We start from the raw sequence: 21,748 nt of genomic DNA, 5'->3' as shown, positions 1-21,748 counted from the left end.
AGACTAGATTTTTTTGAGGAGATGCCAATTCCACTTTGCTTATTGTCAAGATATATATGATTTAAGGAGACAGATCCCTTTTACTCTAAGCATGGACTGTATATTTGTAGACTAATTTGGCAACTTAGGGCTAAAGTCTTAAAAACTAGAGAGAATGATTTTCTTCAGCACGCCTTGTATGTCCTCCAGACCATTTTATGATTCTAGATTCCTCTTAACAGAGCTTCTGGGATCAAGATGAAGATGTTCACAAATGGGAAGGGCAGAAGGAACATAAGATTTCACTGAAGTGTTCACTATGTATTGGATTAGAACCATTTTTCCAAAATTTTGGTTTTTCAAATGATGTCTTAGGTAAAACTTGAACAAAACAAAAACAAAAACCAAACCAAACCAAATCAAAACAAATACAGAATGGCAGAAGTGATCTGGTTAAAGCAGCATTTAAGAGGTCTGGAGCACCTTCTACTTAGATTACTCCTGGCTCCAGCAGTAGCCACTCAACACAGGTTGCAAATCACCACGTTTCACTGGAGTAATTCAATTTGCTTGTCAGACACAGTTCCTAAGTGGGTGTGAGAATTTAATCTAACTACTTTTAGGAATACCTTTAATAGCCATATTAATTCCAGAAATGGCCTTATGTTGGTTGTCTCTTTAGCTATTCATTTGGATGTCAGAGATTTGTATCTCTTTCTAGTTAGCTTCAGTGCTTACCAGAACCCACTGAGTTTCAAAAACTGTAATTAACAAGAGCTTCAAACATCATGGCAACAATCTTGGATCTCAGACTCAATAGGCTCTGCTTAGAAGGATACAGAGAATTATTAAAATATTTGAAAATAAGGCCACTGAAGAATACAAAATGACTCTATTTATTTTTTTCCCTTACGAGTATTTATTTCTGTGAGTAACATACAAATTGTAGTGGAGCAGAATACAACTATGGTGTTGTCTCCCCTTCTCCACACCCCATTCTGTTCTTAATAGTTGAATCTTCTCAAAAATAAAATCCCAAAACGTTAACTACAAGTTAGGTATAACTGTAAGGGATATGATTGGGAGTGGTTGTCTTTTTTGTTAACCACATGACTATAAATATGTGAAGGATAGTTATATGGAAGTGGGAGTAGACTTGCTCTGTGTAGTCCCAAAGTGAGTTTTTCTTAATCCAACTTCCCTTTCATCACCCCTAAATTCATGTTATGTTAATTCTACTTTAAGAAGTTGCTGTATTTTAAGAAAGTATGAAAAAAATGTTTAAAAATAATTTCATTTAAATTATTTTAGATGATATATTAGAGGATTTCTACATATACATCTCTGTCTTTTTTTTTTTTTTGAGGAAGATTAGCCCTAAGTTAACTACTGCCAATTCTCCTCTTTTTGCTGGGGAAGACTGGCCGTGAGCTAACATCCATGCCCATCTTCCTCTTCTTTATACGTGGGACACCAACCACAGCATGGCTTGCCAAGCGGTGCCATGTCCACACCCGGGATCCGAACCGGCACAACCTGCGCCGCCGAGAAGCGGAACGTGTGAACTTAACCGCTGCATCACCGGGCCAGCCCCAACATCCCTGTCTTAATGTACAGTGTAGACATTCATTTTTGAGAATAATTGGTCCTCTTACAAATAGGTCAAATAGCAAGTTTATTTTTGTTATATTTTGTATTCTCTACATGAAGTGACATTTAAAAAATTCATGCTGTCCAGTTACAGTTCTGTTAGAAATGTAAAATGTCATTGGTCATTTCCTAAGACTTCCATTCAGAAGAATGTAACACAAAAGAGTTTTGGTTGAGAGAAGCGTAATAAATTCCTGCGATTGTGACGATTACATTATAGCATATTGCATGAGCTTTCTGGAAATGTTCTGTGAGGCTTGGAATTTAGGATTCCAAGTTCAAGGTTACTTAAAGCATATTTATTTAGGGTTGACTGATGCAAGACTTGTTCTCTGGATTGGCTTGAAATGAAATATCTGAGGTATGCTATTCTATTTTTTTAATTTATATTTTTCTGTTATGAAAGTGTGTACATGTGTTATGTTTGTGCATATACACATATATATGTATAAGATCCAATCAGGAAATTTGGAAAATATAGAAAAATAGGAAGAAGAAAAAAAAAGCTCTTCTAAACAGCTTGCAACTATAGACTTCAGTTGTTAACATTTCTTTTAGTACTTTTTTAAATGCATAGATTTTTTGCTGTGGAGGATTGGGAGGGGATGGGGATAATGGAAGTTGTGATCATGATGTGTATGTAGTTTTATATCTGTCTTTATTTAAAATTTTGATAAAAGTGTTTTCTATGCTCTTGCACAGTGTTTGTAAACATATTGGCTGCAGTTCCTTTGAATGGCTATAACAGTGTTTCAACTATTATTATCAGGAATTTAGGTTATTTGCAGTTTCATGACATTATAAATGACTCAGTGCATTTTTGTCTATGAAGCTTTTTCACCTCTTATTTTTGTTGTTTTCTTAGATAGATTCTCAGAAATAGGATTTCTAGGGGTATTGAGAATGAACATTTTTGAAGATTCTTGACAAAATATGTATAAACTGCATGAGCCAGTTTGCACTGTCATGTGTAAAAGTGTCCATTAAACTACTTCCTCAGTAGCATTAACTATTTGCTTAAAAAAGCAACTTAGCTAATTTAAGATGTAAACTTTGTTTCTCATAATTATTGCTGAGTTTTCTCTTCTCGTGGGGAATGCTGGGTGAGGCGCAGGCCAAATCAGTGAGTCTCATGAGAGCAAGAAGCAGTTTGTGGGGCTGAGGCCCTGTCTTGGAGTAAAAGTCAGGCTAATGAGTTCAAACTAAGACCTGATTCAAGGGGGAGTAGTTGAACCATGGGAGCAGGGTATGGAGCTTCAAAGAATTGGGGAGAAGGTGCAGAGTGAGCAAAACCAGAGGTGAACGGCAGGAATACCCAAGCAAGGTCAAACGCTGGTGCCTTGCACGGTCCCAGTGTGGCTCCTTCTGTGGGGTAGATGTAGTCGTCTTGGGGAGTAGAGGGATCTGATAGGAGGGGTTGTGAGGGAGACTTTCTTTGGTTCTTTATACTCTATGCTGTTGGGAAACATGCTGTTTCTTTTACCATGTGTGTATCTTACTTTTTCAATGAAAAATTAGTTTATGAAAAAGAAGAAACCAGAACAATTACATTTCTTTGATTATTAGTAAAGTTGCATACTTTTCATATATTATTCGTCAGTTTTGATTTCCTTTTATTTTATCCGAATGCCAGACAGTCATGCAAACATTTTTAGTGTGAAGTTTCAGATAATTTTTTGGTAGTATTTCAAATTTATTCCTGTACTTTATCTTTTGAATAATTGAAAATTTTTCTTTTAAGATTTATTCTTCTTTTAAAGAACATTTTTTTCCTTGGAAGATCTTTCCCCCCACTATTAGGCGGTGATGAGCCCAGGACTCATTTGCTAGTTTCTTTATTATCCTCGTCCATCTGCCAAAAGATGTGAACCTAGTACGCTGTTTCCCAACTTCTTTCATTTACTAGTGTCCTTGTGCATGTCTAAATTTGCTTCCGTATGGCTGAGAATCCATGTTTTCAATAATTGAGGTGTGAATTGGGGGTGATCTAGGGCTCTGAAGACTTCATCCCTCACTGTGTTTCTGACGTAAGGGCTCAGATAAGGAACTGAGGATTGCTCAGACTTGTTCAAGTCTGTGGGGCCAGTGATTTGGAAGTATAACACGTGTGGGAAGTGTACCGATGAGAGAGAAATGTGGGAAGGTTGAGGGTCACATCAGCAGGCACATCCGTCAAGTTAGGCAGCCTGCACGGGGGATCCAAAGTAAGGAATCCAGAAGCCATGTCGTGACCGCAAAGAGGCAGGTGCCAATTCTTTGGTTAGAAACTGCTATTTTGGGGCCGGCCCTGTGGCCAAGTGGTTAAGTTTGCGTGCTCCGCTGCGGGGGCCCAGGGTTTTGCTGGTTCGGATCCTGAGCATGCACATGGCACCACTTATCAGGCCACATTGAGGTGGTGTCCCACATGCCACAACTAGAGGGACCCACAACTAAAATATACAACTATATATAGTGGAGGGATTTGGGGAGAAAAAGCAGAAAGAAAAAAAAAAGATTGGCAACAGTTCGCTCTGGTGCCAATCTTTAAAAAAAAAAACAACTGCTATTTTGATGAACTGAATAGGGGGAGGGTTGGCAGATTTACATTCTATACTATCACTTATCCACACTTGAGTATCAGCAGAGTTATTCAACCTCTCGTTTACCAATCTTTAAAAAGAACTGGTGTAATACCTTCCCTGAACTGCTTCATAGGTGTTTAGTGAAAATGGGTAAAGTTTCATAGTAGTAGTAAATTCTTTTGCTTTTGTCTGTTTTCTGTTATTGTATTTGATCACTTTCTTCTAATGCATTTTTCATTCCTCATTTTTGAAATCTCTTTTCTATATTAGCATATGATGTGTCCTATGCCTTCTCTTCATGGTCATCCTCATTTCAGATTTCTTCTTTCATGCAAAACCCAAAATAAGTAGAATAAGAATTTTGTGAATAGAGAGAAGAATACTTGTTTTTCTCTTTTTTGTAATGAGGACTGTTAATTTATGCCCCCCCAACCTCAAGATGTTTTTGACACTTTTCTCTCTCTCTTACTCAAAAGAATGAAAAGTTCTAATGTTCTGCATTGTTAGACCTGTTTTTAAAATATGTCCTGGTCTTAGGAATGGACCAAAATCTTGCCTATCTTCTGTGTTCTCCCCTTCTGGACAAAGTGGTTCAGACTGCAAATTACTTAATAAGTAAAAGTGGTCACGTAGAAATAGTAGAAGAATTTTTATCTTGATGAGCATATCTTTACTTCTTTTGTTGGGGATGTTTTTCAGCTATGTCATTTCCCAGTGAAGTGTGCGTTGAATGGCCAAAGAGGTCAAATGCATTTCTATGATTGGGAGGTTGTATTTTAATGGAAAGGGACTAGTTGGCAAGTCTTTACTATGTATTTAACAATTAGGTTGAATCACTTGAAATGAATTCAAATTGGTAAGAGATGTTTGCCAGCTTATATGCTTTCATATATATATATTTTTTATTGTGTCGCTGTAGGCTCATAACTTGCCAAATAGCTAAAGAGAAATGCTGGAATTTAAAAATTATAAATTGAGGCAACTAAAGTTTTTTCTTTTTGTGCTGAAACAAGGACTTGAAAGGAATACTTCACCAAGAAATGGAAGATTTTATATTTTTCCTATTTACTGATGTTTAATGATAGCCAGCCCTCGTGGTCTAGTGGTTAAGATTTGTTGTTCTCGCTGCTGGGGCCCAGATTCATTTCCTGGTCAGGGAACCACACCACCCGTCTGTTGGTTGTCATACTGTGGCCGCTGCGTGTTGCTGTGATGCTGAAAACTATACCACTAATATTTCAAATACCAGCAGCATCACCCATGGTGGACACATTTCAGCGGCGCATCCCCACTAAACAGACTAGGAAGAAGGACCTGGCCACCCACTTCCAAAAAAGTTGGCTACGAAAAGCCTGTGAATAGCAGCGGGAGCATTGTTTAATATAGTGTCAGAAGGTGAGAGGATGGCACAAGAAGACTAGGCAGGGTTCTGCTCTGCTGTACACACGGTCTCTGGGAGTCTGAGTCAGCTCTACAGCACTAACAACAACAAAGGATGCTGAAGCTCTTTCTTCTCTGTTCATTGTCTTGATTTAAACGTCTCTTAAAACCTATCTTTCCTATAAGTAAAAGAGCATTTAGTGATTTCCTCATTGTCAGTTGGTCTCTTTAAATCAACCCTCTCAGTAGAGGAAAGTAATTATTATCCTTTTAAAGGATGCATTTCTTAACCTTTTGTTTGTTTTCTTTTGATAGAAGACTTTTCTGGTAAGATTGGTCATGATATTAATGAATGTGATGTTTTGATACTATATAAATGAAATGTGTCAACATTTGGAAGATCTGTGTAACTCAGTGAATCAGTATTTTCTAAATGGCCAAACATGGTGTCACAAAAATCATACATGAGTAAATAATACATTTAAAGTACAGGATACTGATTTCAAAGCATAATACAAAGCTATCATAATCAAAACAACCTGGTACTGGCATAAAAACAGACGCACAAATCAATGGAATAGAATTGAGAGCCTAGAAATAAAGCCACACATCTGTGGACAGCTAATTTTTGACAAAGGAGCCAATGACATACAATGGAGAAAGGAAAGTCTCTTTAATAAATGATATTGGGGAAAACTGGACAGCGACATGCAAAAGAATGAGAGTAGACCACTATCTTATACCACACACAAAAATTAACTCAAAATGGATTAAAGCCTTGATGGTAAGACCTGAAACCATAAAACCCCTAGAAGAAAACGTAGGCAGTATACTCTTTGACATCAGTCTTAGCAGTATCTTTTTGAATGGCTCCTCAGATGAGGGGAACAAAGGAAAAAATAAGCAAATGGGACTACCTCAAACTGAAAAGCTTCTGCATGGCAAAAGAAACCGTCAGCAAAGTGAAAAGACAACCTACCAATTTGGAGAAGATATTTGCAAATGATATTTCTGATAAGGGTTAATATCCAAAATATATAAAGAACTCATACAACTTAACAACAAAAAAGCAAACAACCCGATTAAAAATGGGCAGAGTATCTGAACATTTTTCCGACGAAGATATACAGATGGCCAGCAGGCATGTGAAAAGATGTTCAACATCCCTAATTATTAGAGAAATGCAAATCAAAACTACAATGAGATATCACCTCATGCCCGTCAGAATGACTATTATTAAAAAGATAAGAAATAACAAATGTTGGAGAGGATGTGGAGAAAAGAGAACCCTTGTACACTGCTGGTGGGAATGTAAAATCGAAAACAGTATGGAGATTTCTCAAAAAGTTAAAAATAGAACTACCGTATGATCCAGCTATTCCACTTCTGGATATTTATCCAAAGAACATGAAAACACTAATGCAAAAAGATACATGCAACTGTATGTTCATTGCAGCATTATTCACAATAGCTAAGACTTGGAAGCAACCTAAGTGCCCATCAATGGATGAATGGATAGAGAAGATGTAGTGTGTATCCACATGCATGCGCACATGCACACACACACACACACACAGTGGAATACTACTCGGCCATAAAAAAGATGAAATCTTGCCATTTGCAACAGCCTGGATAGACCTTGAGGGTATTATGCTAAACAAAATGAGTCAGATAGAGAAAGCCAAATATCTGCATGATTTCACGTAGGTGTGGAAGGTAAAAGAAGAATGAGAACACAACAACGACCATACACATAGATACAGAGAACAGATGGGTGGTTATCAGAGGGGAAAGGGCTGGGGGGAGGGTGAAAGGGATAAAGGGGCAAATTTGAACAGTGCCAGTTGGCAACTATACTTTTGGTGGTGAACACAATGTAGGCTATACAGAAGTTGACATATAATGATGTATACCTGAAATTTATATAATCTTATAAACCAATGTTACCTCAAAAAAAAATTAAGTAAATAGGGGCCAGCCTGGTGGTGTAGGTTAGGTTTGTGTACTCTGCTTTGATGGCCTGAGGTTTGTGGGTTTGGATACTGGATCCCAGGCTCGGACCTAGACACTGCTCATCAAGCCATGCTGTGGTGGCATCCTATATATAAAGAAAAAAATAGAGGAAGATTGGCACAGATGTTAGCTCAGCGACAATCTTCCTAAAATAGGAAGATTGGCAATGGATGTTAGCTCAGGGACAATCTTTCTCACCAATAATAATAATAATAATAATAATAAATAACAAGTAAAGTGCAGGATAAATGAATAAAATTTAATGTAAGAGTGTGAAACATTTATTAATATAGCTTCAGATTCCATATTGCAACTAACCTTTAAGAAACTACCACTTGCTGAGTTTTGGGGTAGTATCAAAGAAGAATATCCAGAATTATTTGAAAAAACTGTAAATACTCTCCTCTTGAGTAAGGCTGGATTACTTTCATATACTTCAGCCAAGATAACATATTGCAATGTTGGATATAAAAGCAGCTATGAGAATCTAGCTCTTTTATTAAGCCAAATATTAAAGAAATTTGCAAGACTATAAAACAATGCTGTGATATAGTAGATTTATGTTTGGGTGGTGAACATGATGTAATCCACACAGAAATCAAAATACATCATGATGTACACCTGAAATTTATACAATGTTGTAAACCAATGTTACTGCAATTAAAAAAACCCTAAAAATAAATAAAAACCTTTCAAGTTTTGAAGATTACATTAAAATTTAACTATACATTTAATGATCACTTTAATGGAAAAATAGAATGAATTGTTCTCAAGAAAAATAAAATGAATTAATAAATAAACATTTGAAAAGTTTCTGTTTTTATTTTTAATATAGTCAATTTTAAAAATAAATTATAGATTAATTCTATTTCTTTAGTAGAACATCATAAAAGTTGAATAATACATTTAATCTCAGGGTCAGAGTCTAATTTGAGATTAGTTAATCTAATTTCAAGTTCTATGTGTTTCTTTATGATTAAGGTACCATAACCTTTTTACCTTCCTTAAGCAAAATTGATAGAATCAAAGGATCCCAGAATCACAGTCTCTTTTTTTAAAAAAATTATTATTATTATTTTTAATTGCAGTAACATTGGATTATAACAATATATAGCTTTCAGATGTACATCGTAAAAGCTTTGTTCTTTTTTCTCAGGAATCCTTTGGCTATTTGGGGTCTTTTGTTGTTCCATATAAATTTTAGGATTTTTTGTTCTATTTCTGTGAAAAGTGTTATTGGAACTTTGATAGGGATTGCGTTGAATCTATAGATTGCTTTAGGAAGTATGGACATTTTACCTATGTTAATTCTTCCAATCCAAGAGCGCGTAATACCTTTCCATTTCTTTGTGTTTTCTTCGATTTCTTTCAACAATGTTTTATAGTTTTTGGTGTACAGATCTTTCACCTCTTTGGTTAAGTTTATTCCTAGGTATTTTATTCCTTTTGTTGCAATTGTAAATGGGATTATATTCTTAATTTCTCTTTCTGCTACCTTATTTTTAGTGTATAGAAACGCAACTGATTTTAGTATGTTGATTTTGTATCCCGTGACTTGACTGTATTCATTTTTGGTTTGGAAAAGTTTTTTAGTGGATTCTTTGGGGTTTTCTATATACAAAATCATGTCATCTGCAAATAGTGACAGTTTCACTTCTTCTTTTCCAATATGGATCCCTTTTATTTCTTTTTCTTGCCTAATTGCTCTGGCTAGGACTTCCAATACTATGTTAAATAAGAGTGGTGACAGTGGGCATCCTTGTCTGGTTCCTGTTCTTAGAGACATAGCTTTCAGTTTTTCTCCATTGAGGATGATATTTGCTGTGGTTTTGTCATATGTGGCTTTTATTATGTTCAGGTGTTTTCCTTCTATACCCATTTTATTTAGAGTTTTTATCATAATGGATGCTGTATCTTGTCAAATGCTTTCTCTGCATCTATTGAGATGATCATGTGATGTTTATTCTTCATTTTGTTAATATAGTGTATCATGTTGATAGATTTGCAGATGTTGACCCAGCCCTGCATCCCTGGAATGAAACCCACTTGATCGTGATGTATGATCTTTTTAATGTATTATTGTATTCGATTTGCTAGTATTTTGTTGAGGATTTTTGCATCGATGTTCATCAGTGATATTGTCCTGTAATTTTCTTTTTTTGTGTTGTCCTTGTCTGGTTTTGGTATCAGGATGATGTTGGCTTCGTAGAATGAATTAGGAAGCCTCCCCCCCCCGGCCCCTTCAGTTTTTTGGAAGAGTTTGAGAAGGATAGGTATTCTCTTCTTTGGATGTTTGGTAGAATTCACCAGGGAAGCCATCTGGTCCTGGACTTTTATTTTTTGGGAGGTTTTTGATTGCTGTTTCAATCTCCTTACTTGTGATTGGTCTATTCAAATTCTCTACTTCTTCTTGGTCCAGTTTTGGAAGGTTGTATGTTTCTAAGAATTTATCCATTTCTTCTAGATTATCCAATTTGTTGGTGTATAGCTTTTCATAGTATTCCCTGTCTTTTGTATTTCTGAGGTACCTGTTGTAATCTCTCCTCTTTCATTTCTGATTTTATTTATTTGAGCCTTTTCTCTTTTTCTCTTGGTGAGTCTAGCTAAGGGTTTGTCAATTTTGTTTATCTTTTCAAAGAACCAGGTCTTGGTTTCATTAATTTTTTCTATTTTTTTTAGTCTCTATTTTGTTTATTTCTGCTCTGATTTTTATTATTTCCTTCCTTCTGCTGATTTTGGGCTTTGTTTGTTCTTCTTTTTCCAATACCTTTAGATGTGCTATTAGATTGTTTATTTGGGATTTTTCTTGTTTGTTGAGATAGGCCTGAAGTGCTATAAACTTCCCTCTTAGAACCGCTTTTGCTGTATCCCACGGATTTTGGCATGTCTTATTTTCATTTTCATTTTCATTTGTCTCCAGGAATTTTTTGCTTTCTCCTTTGATTTCTTCATTGACCCAATCGTTATTCAGTAGCCTTTTATTTAATCTCCACATTTTTGTGGCTTTTCTGGTTTTCCTCCTGTAGTTGATTTTTAGTTTCATACCTTTGTGGTCAGAAAAGATGCATGGTATTATTTCGATCTTCTTAAATTTATTGAGACTTGTTTTGTGGCCCAATATCTGATCAGTCCTGGAGAATGTTCCATGTGCATTTGAAAAGAATGTGTATTCTGTGGTTTTTGGATGGAATGTTCTCTATATATGTACTAAGTCCAACTGGTCTAATGTGTCCTTTAAGGCCAGTGTTTCCTTATTGATCTTCTGTTTGGATGATCTATCCATTGGTGTAAGTGGAGTGTTAAAGTCCCCTACTATTATTGTGTTACTTTGTGTTTCTCCTTTTATGTCTGTTAATAATTGCTTTATATATTTAGGTGCTATGTTGGGTGCATAGATATTTACAAGTGTTATATTTTCTTGTTGGATTGTTCCCTTTATCATTATGTAGTGCCCGTCTTTATCTCTTGTTACAGTTTTTGTTTTTAAAGTCTATTTTGTCTGATATAAGTGTTGCTACCCCTGCTTTCTTTTCTTTGCCATTTGTATGGAATATCTTTTTCCATCCTTTCACTTTCAGTTTGTGAGTGTCTTTAGGTCTGAAGTGTGTCTCTTGTATGCAGCATATATATGGGTCTTGTTTTTTTATCCAATTGGCCACCCTTTGGCATTTGATTGGAGCATTTAGTCCATTGACGTTTAAAGTAGCTATTGATAAATATGTATTTATTGCCATTTTGTTACTTTTTCTGGGTGTTTTAGTAGTTCTTCTCTGTTCCTTTCTTTTTCCCTTGCTCTCTTCCCTTGTGGTTTGGTGGCTTTCTTTAGTAATATGTTTGATTTCTTTTGTCTTACTTTTTTGCTTACTTACTATAGGTTTCTGATTTGTGATTACCATGAGAATCCTATTTAATATTCTATGTATATAACAGTCTATATCGAGTTGATAGACTCTTTAGCTTGACCTCTTTCTAAAAGCTCTACGTTTTCACTCCCCTCCTCCCACATTTTATGTTTTTCAAATCATATATAGTCTCTTGTTTAGCGTGTGTCTATCCCTTACCCTCTTATCATTGAAATAGGTGAGTTTAGTACATTTGTCTTTTAACCTTCATATTATCTTCACAGGTAGTTGATCTGCTACCTTTACTATATTTTTACCTTTACAAGTGATTTTATCGCCTTTTTTTTTTGATAATTTTTTTTATCTCTATTTGTGATCATTGCTTTCCGACTTAAATAAATCCCTTCAGCATTTCTTGTAGAACTGGTTTCTTGGTAATAAACTCCTTTAACTTTTGCTCATCTGGGAAGCTCTTTATCTCTCCTTCCATTCTGAATGACAACCTTGATGGATAGGGTATTCTTGGCTGTACATTTTTTCCTTTTAGCACTTTAAATACATCATGCCATTCCCTTCTTGCCTGTATTTTCTTGGCTGAGAAGTCTGCTGACAGCCTTATGGGCTTTCCTTTGTATGTCACTTGTGGCCTTTCTTTTGCTGTTTTTAGGATTCTCTCTTTATCTTTAATTTTGGACATTTTACTTATAAGATATCTTGGTGTGGGCCTCTTTGGGCTTATCTTGTTTGGAGCTCTCTGTGCTTCCTGTACTTGGATGTCTGTTTCCTTCTTTAGGTTAGGAAAATTTTCATCTATTATTTCTTCAAATAAATTTTCTGCCCCTTTGTCTCTCTCTTCTTCTGGGACTCCTATAATCCAAATGTTGGCTTGCTTGATATTGTCCCAGAGTTCCCTTAGACTGTTCTCATTCTGTCTAATTCTTTTTTCTGTTTAGCTTGGGTGATTTCCTGTAGTCTTTTGTCCAGCTCACTGATCCGTTCTTCTGCATCCTTTACTCTGCTATTGAGTCCCTCTAGTGAATTTTTCATTTCCAGTATTGTATTCTTCATTTCTGATTTGTTCTTTTTTATATTTTCCAGTTCTTTGCTGATAAGCTCACTGTGTTCATCCAGTCTTCTCCCAATATCTGTGAGCATCCTTATGATATTTTGTTTGAACTCTTTGTCAAGTAGGTTGCTTATTTCCATTTCGTTTAGTCCTTTTTCTGTTTTTTTTTCCTTGTTCCCTTGCTTCGAAAGTATTGCTTTGTCTCCTCGTTATGCCTCTTTCTCTGTGCTTATTTCTATGTATTAGGTGAGTTGGCTATGTCTCCTGATCTTGGAGAAGTAGTCTTATGTAAGAGATGCCTTACCAGGCCCAGCAGTGTGCTTCCCTCTTATCATCAGTCCAAATGATCTAGGAGTGACCCCTTTGTGGGCTACTTGTGTCTTTCTACTGTGACAGGGTTACTCTTACTGCAGGTACCCAGGGAGTCTAGTCTTTCCTTCCCTGGCCAGCTGTTTGTAAATCTGGCTTGGGGAGCCTCAGCACAGTTGGCTACAAAGTCTATCAGCACACTCCTATTGCAATTTTCCTCTTAATTGGGTTGGTACCCGGTGTAGCTGGTTACTAGGCTCAGGGGCTTACAGTTGATAGGCCTCAGGCCTACAAGGCTGTTGTCAGTTCTCTTAGGAGTGCAGCTAAGTGGGTCTGGCCCTAGGCACTGTAGCACTCAATTGTTTCAGGCTTTGGAAGGTGGGGCTGATCCTTTTTATGGCTATTTGTGAAGCACAGGTCTTCTGCCGCTGATAAGCCTCACCTCCCAATGGACCACATGCACCATCAACACAGTCCTGGTCCATGCACACTTCCCATCCCCCTGGAGCGTACCCCAACGCTGCACTGCAGAGGCCCCCACCTCTCCACCAATGCCCCCCATAGTTCACCTGGTCCTCACACAGGCCCTGCCCAACAGAGGCAGACACACTCACCTGTCTGTAGAGGATCAAGGCACCCAGTCAATGCAGGTGGGAAAAGTAGCCTGAGGGCTTGCTGTTAGGTGAGGCCGGTCCCTAGGATGGGCTGCCTGCCCTGGCTGAACTGGATTAAATCTATGCTCTAGTGCGTGAGGCAGACCCCTGAGCTAACAGGCCAAGGAAAGAACCTCAATGCCTCCCACCGGGGTCAGTGTCAGCACGCCTGGACCAGGTCAGAACAGTGGCCCCCACCAATGTCTCAGTCTCTAGAGAGGTCCCTCCTCTCACCAAGATGTCCCCAGAGCCCTCCAGGTGAGTCTCATTTCACCAAAGAACTGTCAGCCTCCTCTCAGGTGATTTTAGGTTGCTGCAATGAGTGAGTTTGTGTGGGCCCTTTAAGACCCGGGTCTTTTCGGCTTTTGGCCAATAGCTTTTCTGGGGTGTCCTCGCTGCAGTTAATAGGCAGCAAAGCCAGACAGTAAGACCCCTGTCTCAGTTAGGCTGAGTCTCAAGGATGCTTATAGCAGTAGCACCCCCGCTCTGGACCTCACTCCTCCAGGGAGGGCCGTGTACCTTAGGGTGTCTCCTGCCTGGTCAGCTGAGAAGCTCCACTGCTCCCAAAGGTGGATTGTTTCCTCTCCAGCAGGAATTTCTGCCTCTTCTGCCTTAGTCAGGACTGTCCCTTGTTGTGGGGTTTCTTTTTATCCAGTTTTCAGTTTTCTATCCAGGGTAATTTTTCCAAAAATAGTTGTAACCTGGTTGTGTTCATGGAAGAAGATGAGTTCAGAGTCTGCTTATGCCCCCATCTTGACGAGATCTCCTAATATAGTCAGTTTAATCCGTATAGTTCATACATGCAGAAGCTCTTTGGGGTCCTCAATACTTTTTAAGAGTGTAAGTTTCCTGACACCAAAATGTGTAAGAACCTCTGGTGTAGTGCTTAAGTGGGGACTTGGAACCAAATTGCTTAAATTCAAAACCCACCTTTATTGTTTAATGGCTCTATGACCTTGAGCAAGATATTGAACTACTTTTTGCTTTAGTATCCTCATCTATAAAATGGTGTAATAATATAATTTATGAGGTGGTTATAAGGATTAACTTGAATGTATGAAAAATTCTTAGAACTTGTATAGCAGTCAGCAAGCTGTATAATTATCACCTGTTGAACCTTTGGAATGTGTTGGTGTTTTCCTGTATGGATGCTAACTTTCTAGGTTTCTAGAGATTGGGTGTTAACGTGGTCTGTTATCAATAAAGTCCCCTAATAGCCTCAACTTCTCCAACCATTTTTCCTCCAAGTCAGTGGTTCTCAATGTTTGCTGTACATTAGAATCACCTGAGGAGCTTTAATTAAAAAAACACCCCAATGCCCAAGACACACTTCCGATTAACCCAAGTAAACCAGAATCTGGAGTGGGTGATAGGACCCAAGCATTAGTATTTCTAAAGCTCTCTAGGCGATTCCACTGTAAGCACTGATAACCACTACTCTGAAGCCTGACCCTCTGCCCTGAGATTGTCTTTCCCTCCCTGTTCTCACATTAATTGTAGCTGACTCTCTCTCACACTCCTTATACCACTATGCCTGGAGTTGTGGTAGGTGTTTGCCCTGCTCTTTCTTGCTACTGAGGAAATTATTATTCCCTTTCCCTAACCTGTCCCATCCCCAGCTTTGAAACTCATGCCAACACCCTGTAGAACCCACCACTCCCTCCTTGTTGTTATCTAGAAACCTTCATTCTTTGAAGATTTTAGCACATGGCTTGTTACTCGCTCAGCATTATTGCCCTTGTCATGATTCCAGGTGATTTAATATTCATATAAACGATCCTTCCGGCACCCTGGTCTCTCAGTCCCTGACTTCCTCTCCTTCAGTGATCTTGTCCTCCACTCCACCTCAACCTTGTCAGTACCAATTACAGATCACCTCCGTCATCTCAGTTGCAAACATCCCATTCTCTGACCACACCTCCTGTCTTTTTAATTCATTCTTGTTAGTATCTCAACTCCAGCAATTCTTCCAGTTCACCAGGACCATTAATCCTTCCACCTTTTCACTAATTCTCACTTCCTTTATGAACTTATTTGGCTTTTTCCTGGCTTAAAGTCCATGGTCCAGGGGCTGGCCCAGTGGCACAGAGGTTAAGTTCGTACATTCTACTTTGGTGGGCTGGGGTTCGCCGCTTTGGATCCCGGATGTGGACGTGGCACCGCTTGGCAAGCCATGCTGTGGTAGGTGTCCCACATATAAAGTAGAGGAAGATGGGCATAGATGTTAGCTCAGGGCCAGTCTTCCTCAGAAAAAAGAGGAGGATTGTCAGCAGATGTTAGCTCAGGGCTAATCTTCCTCAAAGAAAAAAAAAAAGTCCATGGTCCATAATTAGAATCATTCCATTCCTATCTTTTTCAGGCTGAACCATCACCATTATGCTTATGTTTCTCTGGGGCTCTAGTGTTTACAGAGCATTTATCTATATCCGGTATTACCCTCTAAGATCTCTTGCTCTCTTTCTTTCGGTTGTACTTGTTTGGCAAAATCCCGCCTTTGTTAAATCCAAATGCCTCCTACTACACATTTTACCCAGGCAATGGAATTTATGCTAATTGGTCTCCCTTAAAAATCATACTTCTAACCACAGTGGGGCTTTTAGTGCTGTTTGGTCCGTTTAGGGCTGGTGCAGTGGCGTAGTGGTTAAGTTCATGTGCTCTGCTTTGGTGGCCCAGGGTTCACTGGTTGGGATCCTAGGCGCAGACCTACACACCACTCATCAAACCATGCTGTCCTGGCATCTCACATACAAAGTAAAGGAAGATTGGCACCGATGTTAGCTCAGGGCCAAGCTTCCTCACCAAAAAAAATAAAGAATTCTTCTAAATGAGTCTTCTGAATGACTATTTCACTCTTTCTTCTCAAACTTCTCATATCCTCTTCTTCTTCCTCACTCTTAGCTGATGACTTTCCTTCGTATTTCAGAAAGATATAAGCTCTCAGGAGAGAACCACCACAAGCTCCTATCACCACATGGAACGACCTGCATTCCTACTCATTTAGTTGGCCTTTCCTCCTGTTCCTATGGATGGCCCCTGTGTGCTCATTTCTAAGATCAACCCTCTAGGAGATCCCATCCCCGTCTATCCATTTGTTATCTTCTCTCCTGGTATTCTGTCCCCCTTACCCCATCATTATTATTTTCCCCCCTCTACGTACACATTCCATCAGGCTACAAACATTTGAGCAAAACTTTCCCTTGACCCTACATTGCCCTCTAGTTATCACTTGGAATTGTCTGTACTAGCTATGTGCAATTTCTTTCTACCTATTCTCTCTTAAACTCTCAACAATAAGGCTTTACTTCACCAGAATAGCACCTGTTGAGGACACTATTGACCTTCATGTCGCTAGACCCAGCAGTCAGTTCTCAGGCCTCCTCTTACTCATCACTGCCATTTGACACAGCTGATCACTTCTTTCTCCTTGAAGCATTTCCTTCACTAGGCTTCTTGGATGCATGCTGTATTTTTCTCAGTAGCATTTATCACCATCGGATATATTTCATTGTTTGTTTATTATTTACTTTGGCCCACTAGAATGTAAGTTCCTTGAGAGCAAGGACTTGGCTTGTTCTCATCACTGCCCAGAACAGGGTCTCATACATAATAAGATGTGATAAGTATCTGTTGAATGAATGAACATGAGCTTAATAACTACTGTATACTTGTCAGACTTTCCCCCATTCCCAGCTCCTTTCCTGGTCATAAGCTAACACAGCCATTTCCTTCCTCTTTTTCTCTGAACCTTGCATTTCCTAATTGTATTTTTCCTTATCTCAACTCCATTCCTATCCTTTTCAGGCTGAAACATCACCACTGTGCTTATGTTTCTGTGGGGCTCTAGCGTTTACAGAGCATTTATTTATATCTGGTATTACAGATGCAGATGGTCTGTGGATCTGAGTTGAGTGATGTTAGCATATAATGCTGAATTTAGGTGCAGATAGAAAAACATTAAAATTATAGAAGAATGAGAAACAAATTAAGTCTTCCAGGGCTAAAATTATGGTGTTCTAGGATATTTAGGTTTCTTGTTTTATTACTACCCTACTTTACACTTCACTGTTGCTGCCTACTCAGGATGGAATTCCTCCTTGATTTTCTGCGATGATTTTTAGGAGGCAGGAGAAATCACCAAGCTTAAAAGACCCTTCCGACTTCAGCCCTGAGTTTGTCGCTAATTAAGAGTAGTCTGTTCCTCTTAGATTTTCATCACTCTTTTCCTTTATATGGATGTACTAATGTGATACTGGGTTTGTGTGTACATTCCTTTTTAACTGTCTTTTATTTTTGGCTCCTGCAGAACCTTGCCTCCTGGAATCCTTCAAATCCTGAATGTCTGTTACTTGTGGTGAAGGAACTTGTGCAACAATATCACCAATTTCAATGCAGCCGGCTCCGCGAGAGCTCCCGCCTCATGTTTGAATACCAGACATTACTGGAAGAGCCACAGTATGGGGAGAACATGGAAATTTATGCTGGGAAGAAAAACAACTGGGTAAGGTTTTTCGAGAATGGAAAATCACTTCATCTGTAATAAATTAAAATAATCAATTCAGATGTCCATTTATAGTAAACCCTAGCCATTTCCTTAAATAAACAGGGTTTAGGTTGCCTATATCTTTTCTCATAATTTAGAGTTTGAAGGGACCTTAATGTTTATCTGGCTCATTGTGTTTCTCAAAGGTATCATCTGGGAAGTTGGTAAAATGTGGAGTCTCACGTCCCCAGCCCCAGATACTCAGAGTTCCGTGCCGGAGCCTGAGGACCTGCATGTATAAGAAGCCCCCATGGAGGTTCTGATGCTGGTGGCTCACAGGCCGCATTTTGAGACACTGACAAGTTTCCCCTGCTTTTCAGTGCCGAACTTCTCCAGTATCCCGGTCAGATTAAGAGAGATCAGTAACTCTGGAGGTAGCTAGCTTATACCGACCCTTTTATAATTTCTTTACATTGAATGATCCTTTTAAAATGTATGTCAGATCATAGCACTCCTCTGCTCAGAACTTTCATATACCTCTCTTTTTCTCTCATGGTAAAAGCCAAAGTCCTTCTGGTAGCATAAAAAAGCTCTAGGTGATTCCCGTCACCACTGTCCTCCATCCATCATGCTTCTCTCACTTCATCTCCTAGTTTCTGTCTACAAATATTCGGCTCCAGCCACCCTGCTGTGCTACAGACCCACCAGCTGTGCTCCTGCCCTACGTTCTTTGTATGTAGCTTTCCCTCTGTTGTCGTATTTCCCCTAGATATCTGCATGCCTAATACCCTTCCTCCTTAAAGTTTTTACTCATGTGTTATCTTCTCAGCAATGCCTGTGTTAACACCCTTTTTTTAAATAACTTTTTTGAAGTATAATTTACATACCACAAATTCACCTGTTTTAAGTGTACATTTCAATGATTCTTAATATATTTGCCAAGTTGAGCAACCGCTACCACAATCCAGTTTTAGAATGGCTCCATGACCCCAATAAGACCCTGCATGCACATTTACAGTTAATCCCACCCTGGCCCCAGGCAACCACTAAACTACTTTCTCTCTGTATAGATTTTTTTTCATATAATGGAATCATACAATATGTGGTCTTTTGTGACTGGCCTCTTTCATTTAGCATAATATGTTTGAGGTTCATCCATGTTGTAGCATGTGTCAGTACTTCATTTCTTTCTGTGGCTGGATAATACCTCATTTTATAGACATACCACATTTTGTTTATCCATTCACTAATTGATGGACATTTGGGTTGTTTCCAGTTTTTGACTATTATGAATAATGCTACTATAAACGTTCATGTACATTCTTTGTAACACTCCTTTTTAAAATTGTAACTTGCACACCCCTACCTTTACCCTGCTCTGTGTTATCTTTTTTGCTTCTTTTTAACACGTCATATAATTAACATGTTGTATTAGTTATATATTTCTGCGTAAAATAATCATTCCAGAATTTAGTGGATTAAAAGAATAACATTTATCATCATAGCTTTTGTTTGTCAGAAATCTGTGCAGACCCTCTGTTTCAGGGTCTCTCACAGGCTGCACTCAAGATAGCGGCCAGGGCTGCAGTCATCTCAAGGCTCACTGGAGGTGGATCCATTCTAAGTTCATTCATGTGGTTGTTGGTGTCGTTCAGATCCTTGTGGGCTATTGAACTGAGGGTCTCAGTCAGTGCTAGCTGTTGGCTAGAGGCTGCCCTCAATCCCTTGCATCTTCATGGGCCAGCTTTTAAGATGGCAGCTGGTTTCACCAGAGCAAGTAAGCAGGAGAGAGTGAGAGTATATGAGCAAGACAGAAGTCACAATCTTTATAATGTAGTCTCGGAAGTGACATCTCATCATTTTTACTGTAGTCTGTTAAGTCCAGTCTACACACAGGGGAAGAAGCACATAAGTGTGTGAATACCAGGGATCATTGGGAGTCACTTAGAAGCAGCCTACCACACTTATTTGTTATGTTTATTGTTTGTGTCTTCCCACTGGAATGTAAAATTCCATGAAGGCAGCGCTCTGTGTTCTGTTCACTGATACATCATAAACACCTAGAACAATGCCTGCCACCTTGTTGACATGCTGTAAACATTTGCTGAATGAATGAATGAACTCCAGCGTAGTTAAGCACAGAATAAGTTTAGGTTCCCTTCTCTCTATTAATTCTTTTAGGTTTTGCTTAATCTTCCTTTTCTTAGGTTAAATATGCCTCCCCCTCTTTTAGTCTTAAGCTTTTTCTTAAACGACATGGTTTCCAAGGTCTTATGCATGATTAGTGCCTTGGAATCAGTATGACTAAAATTTATCCTGGTTACAAATCATCTTGTTTGTTCAGTTCAGGATTTTTTGGGGTTTTTTTGTAAATTTATTTTGTTTGTTTTATTTTCATAAAAGACACATAAAATTAAATTTACCATCTTAACCGTTTCTAAGTATACACTTGGTAGCATTAAGTACGTTCACATTGTTGTGCAGCAGATCGCCAGAACTTTTTCGTCTTGCAAAATTGAAACTCTATACCCGTTAAATGCTAATTCCCCTTTCCTCCAGTCCTTGGCAACTACCTTTCTACTTTCTTTTCTTTTTTTTTAATTGAGGTAGCATTGGTTTATAACATTATATAAATTTCAGGTGTACATCATTATATTTGGATTTCTGTATAGACTACATTGTGTTTACCACCAAAAGTCTAGTTGCCATCTGTCACTGTGCAAATGTGCTCCTTCTCTGCATATATCTTTTCGAATTAGTGTTTTTTTGTTCTTTGGATAAATACCCAGAAGTGAAATTTCTGGATCATATGGTAGTTTTATTTTTTGAGGGATCTGTATACTGTTTTCCATAGAAAACCCTAAGGAATCCAGCAAAAAAGTATTAGAAATGATAAATGAATACAGTAAAGTTGGTACAAAGTAGAGCAGGGTACAAAATCAACATTCAAAAATTAGTTGCATTTCTATACACTAACAACAAAATAGCAGAAAGCGAAATCAAGAATACAATCCCATTTACAGTTGCAACGTAAAGAATAAAATACCTAGGAATAAATTTAACTAACGAGGTGAAAGACCTGTACACTGAAAACTATAAGACATTTTTGAAAGAAATAGAAGAATATGCAAAGAAATGGAAAGATTTTCCATACTCGTGGACTGGTAGAAGCAATATAAAATGTCCATATTACCTAAAGCAACCTACAGATTTAATGGAATCCCTATCAAAGTCCTCTTGACATTTTTCACAGAAATAGAACAAAGAATTCTAAAATTTATATAGAGCAACAAAAGACCCCAAATAGCCAAAGCAATCCTGAGAAAAAAGAATGAAGCTGGAGGCATCACACCCTCTGATTTCAAAACATACTACGAAGCTATAGTAATCAAAACAGCGTGGTACTGGCAGAAAAACACGTGTTACACACAGATCAGTGGAACATACTTGAAAGCCCAGAAATAAACCCACACATTTATGGACAGCTAACTTTTTGTTTATTGAGTTCATAGTAGTTTACAACATTGTGAGATTTCAGTTGTACGTTATTACTTGTCCATAACCATGTAAGTGCTCCCCTTCACCCCCTGTGTCCTCCCTCAGCCCCCTCCCCCAAGTAACCACTGAACTGTTCTCTTTTATGGACAGCTAGTTTTTGACAAAGGAGCCAAGAACATGCAATGGAGAAAGGAAAGTCTCTTCAATAAATGGTGTTGGGAAAATTTGACAACCACATGCAAAAGAACAAAAGTAGACTGTTATCTTACACCATACACAAAAATTAACTCAAAATGGATTAAAGACTTGAATGTAAG

General features: G+C 38.2%; 1 protein-coding gene across 5 annotated transcripts in view; it reads left to right on the top strand.

Annotated features, from left to right (window-relative positions):
* The window catches only part of BABAM2 (BRISC and BRCA1 A complex member 2), a 516,257-nt gene that overhangs the window by 217,922 nt on the left and 276,587 nt on the right, over positions 1-21,748 (top strand). For all 5 annotated transcript variants that reach the window (XR_011504120.1, XM_070512370.1, XM_044772149.2 and 2 more), the window contains one exon: positions 17,757-17,951. Coding sequence is in view for 4 of the 5 variants with exons in the window: in XM_070512370.1 (XP_070368471.1) it covers positions 17,757-17,951 (195 nt within the window). In the remaining variant the exon portion in view is untranslated. The remainder of the gene's footprint in view (positions 1-17,756; positions 17,952-21,748) is intronic.

This window comes from Equus asinus, chromosome 6 (assembly GCF_041296235.1).
Source record: "Equus asinus isolate D_3611 breed Donkey chromosome 6, EquAss-T2T_v2, whole genome shotgun sequence".
Classification (NCBI taxonomy): domain Eukaryota; kingdom Metazoa; phylum Chordata; class Mammalia; order Perissodactyla; family Equidae; genus Equus; species Equus asinus.
This window is presented reverse-complemented; position numbering and strand designations above follow the sequence as displayed.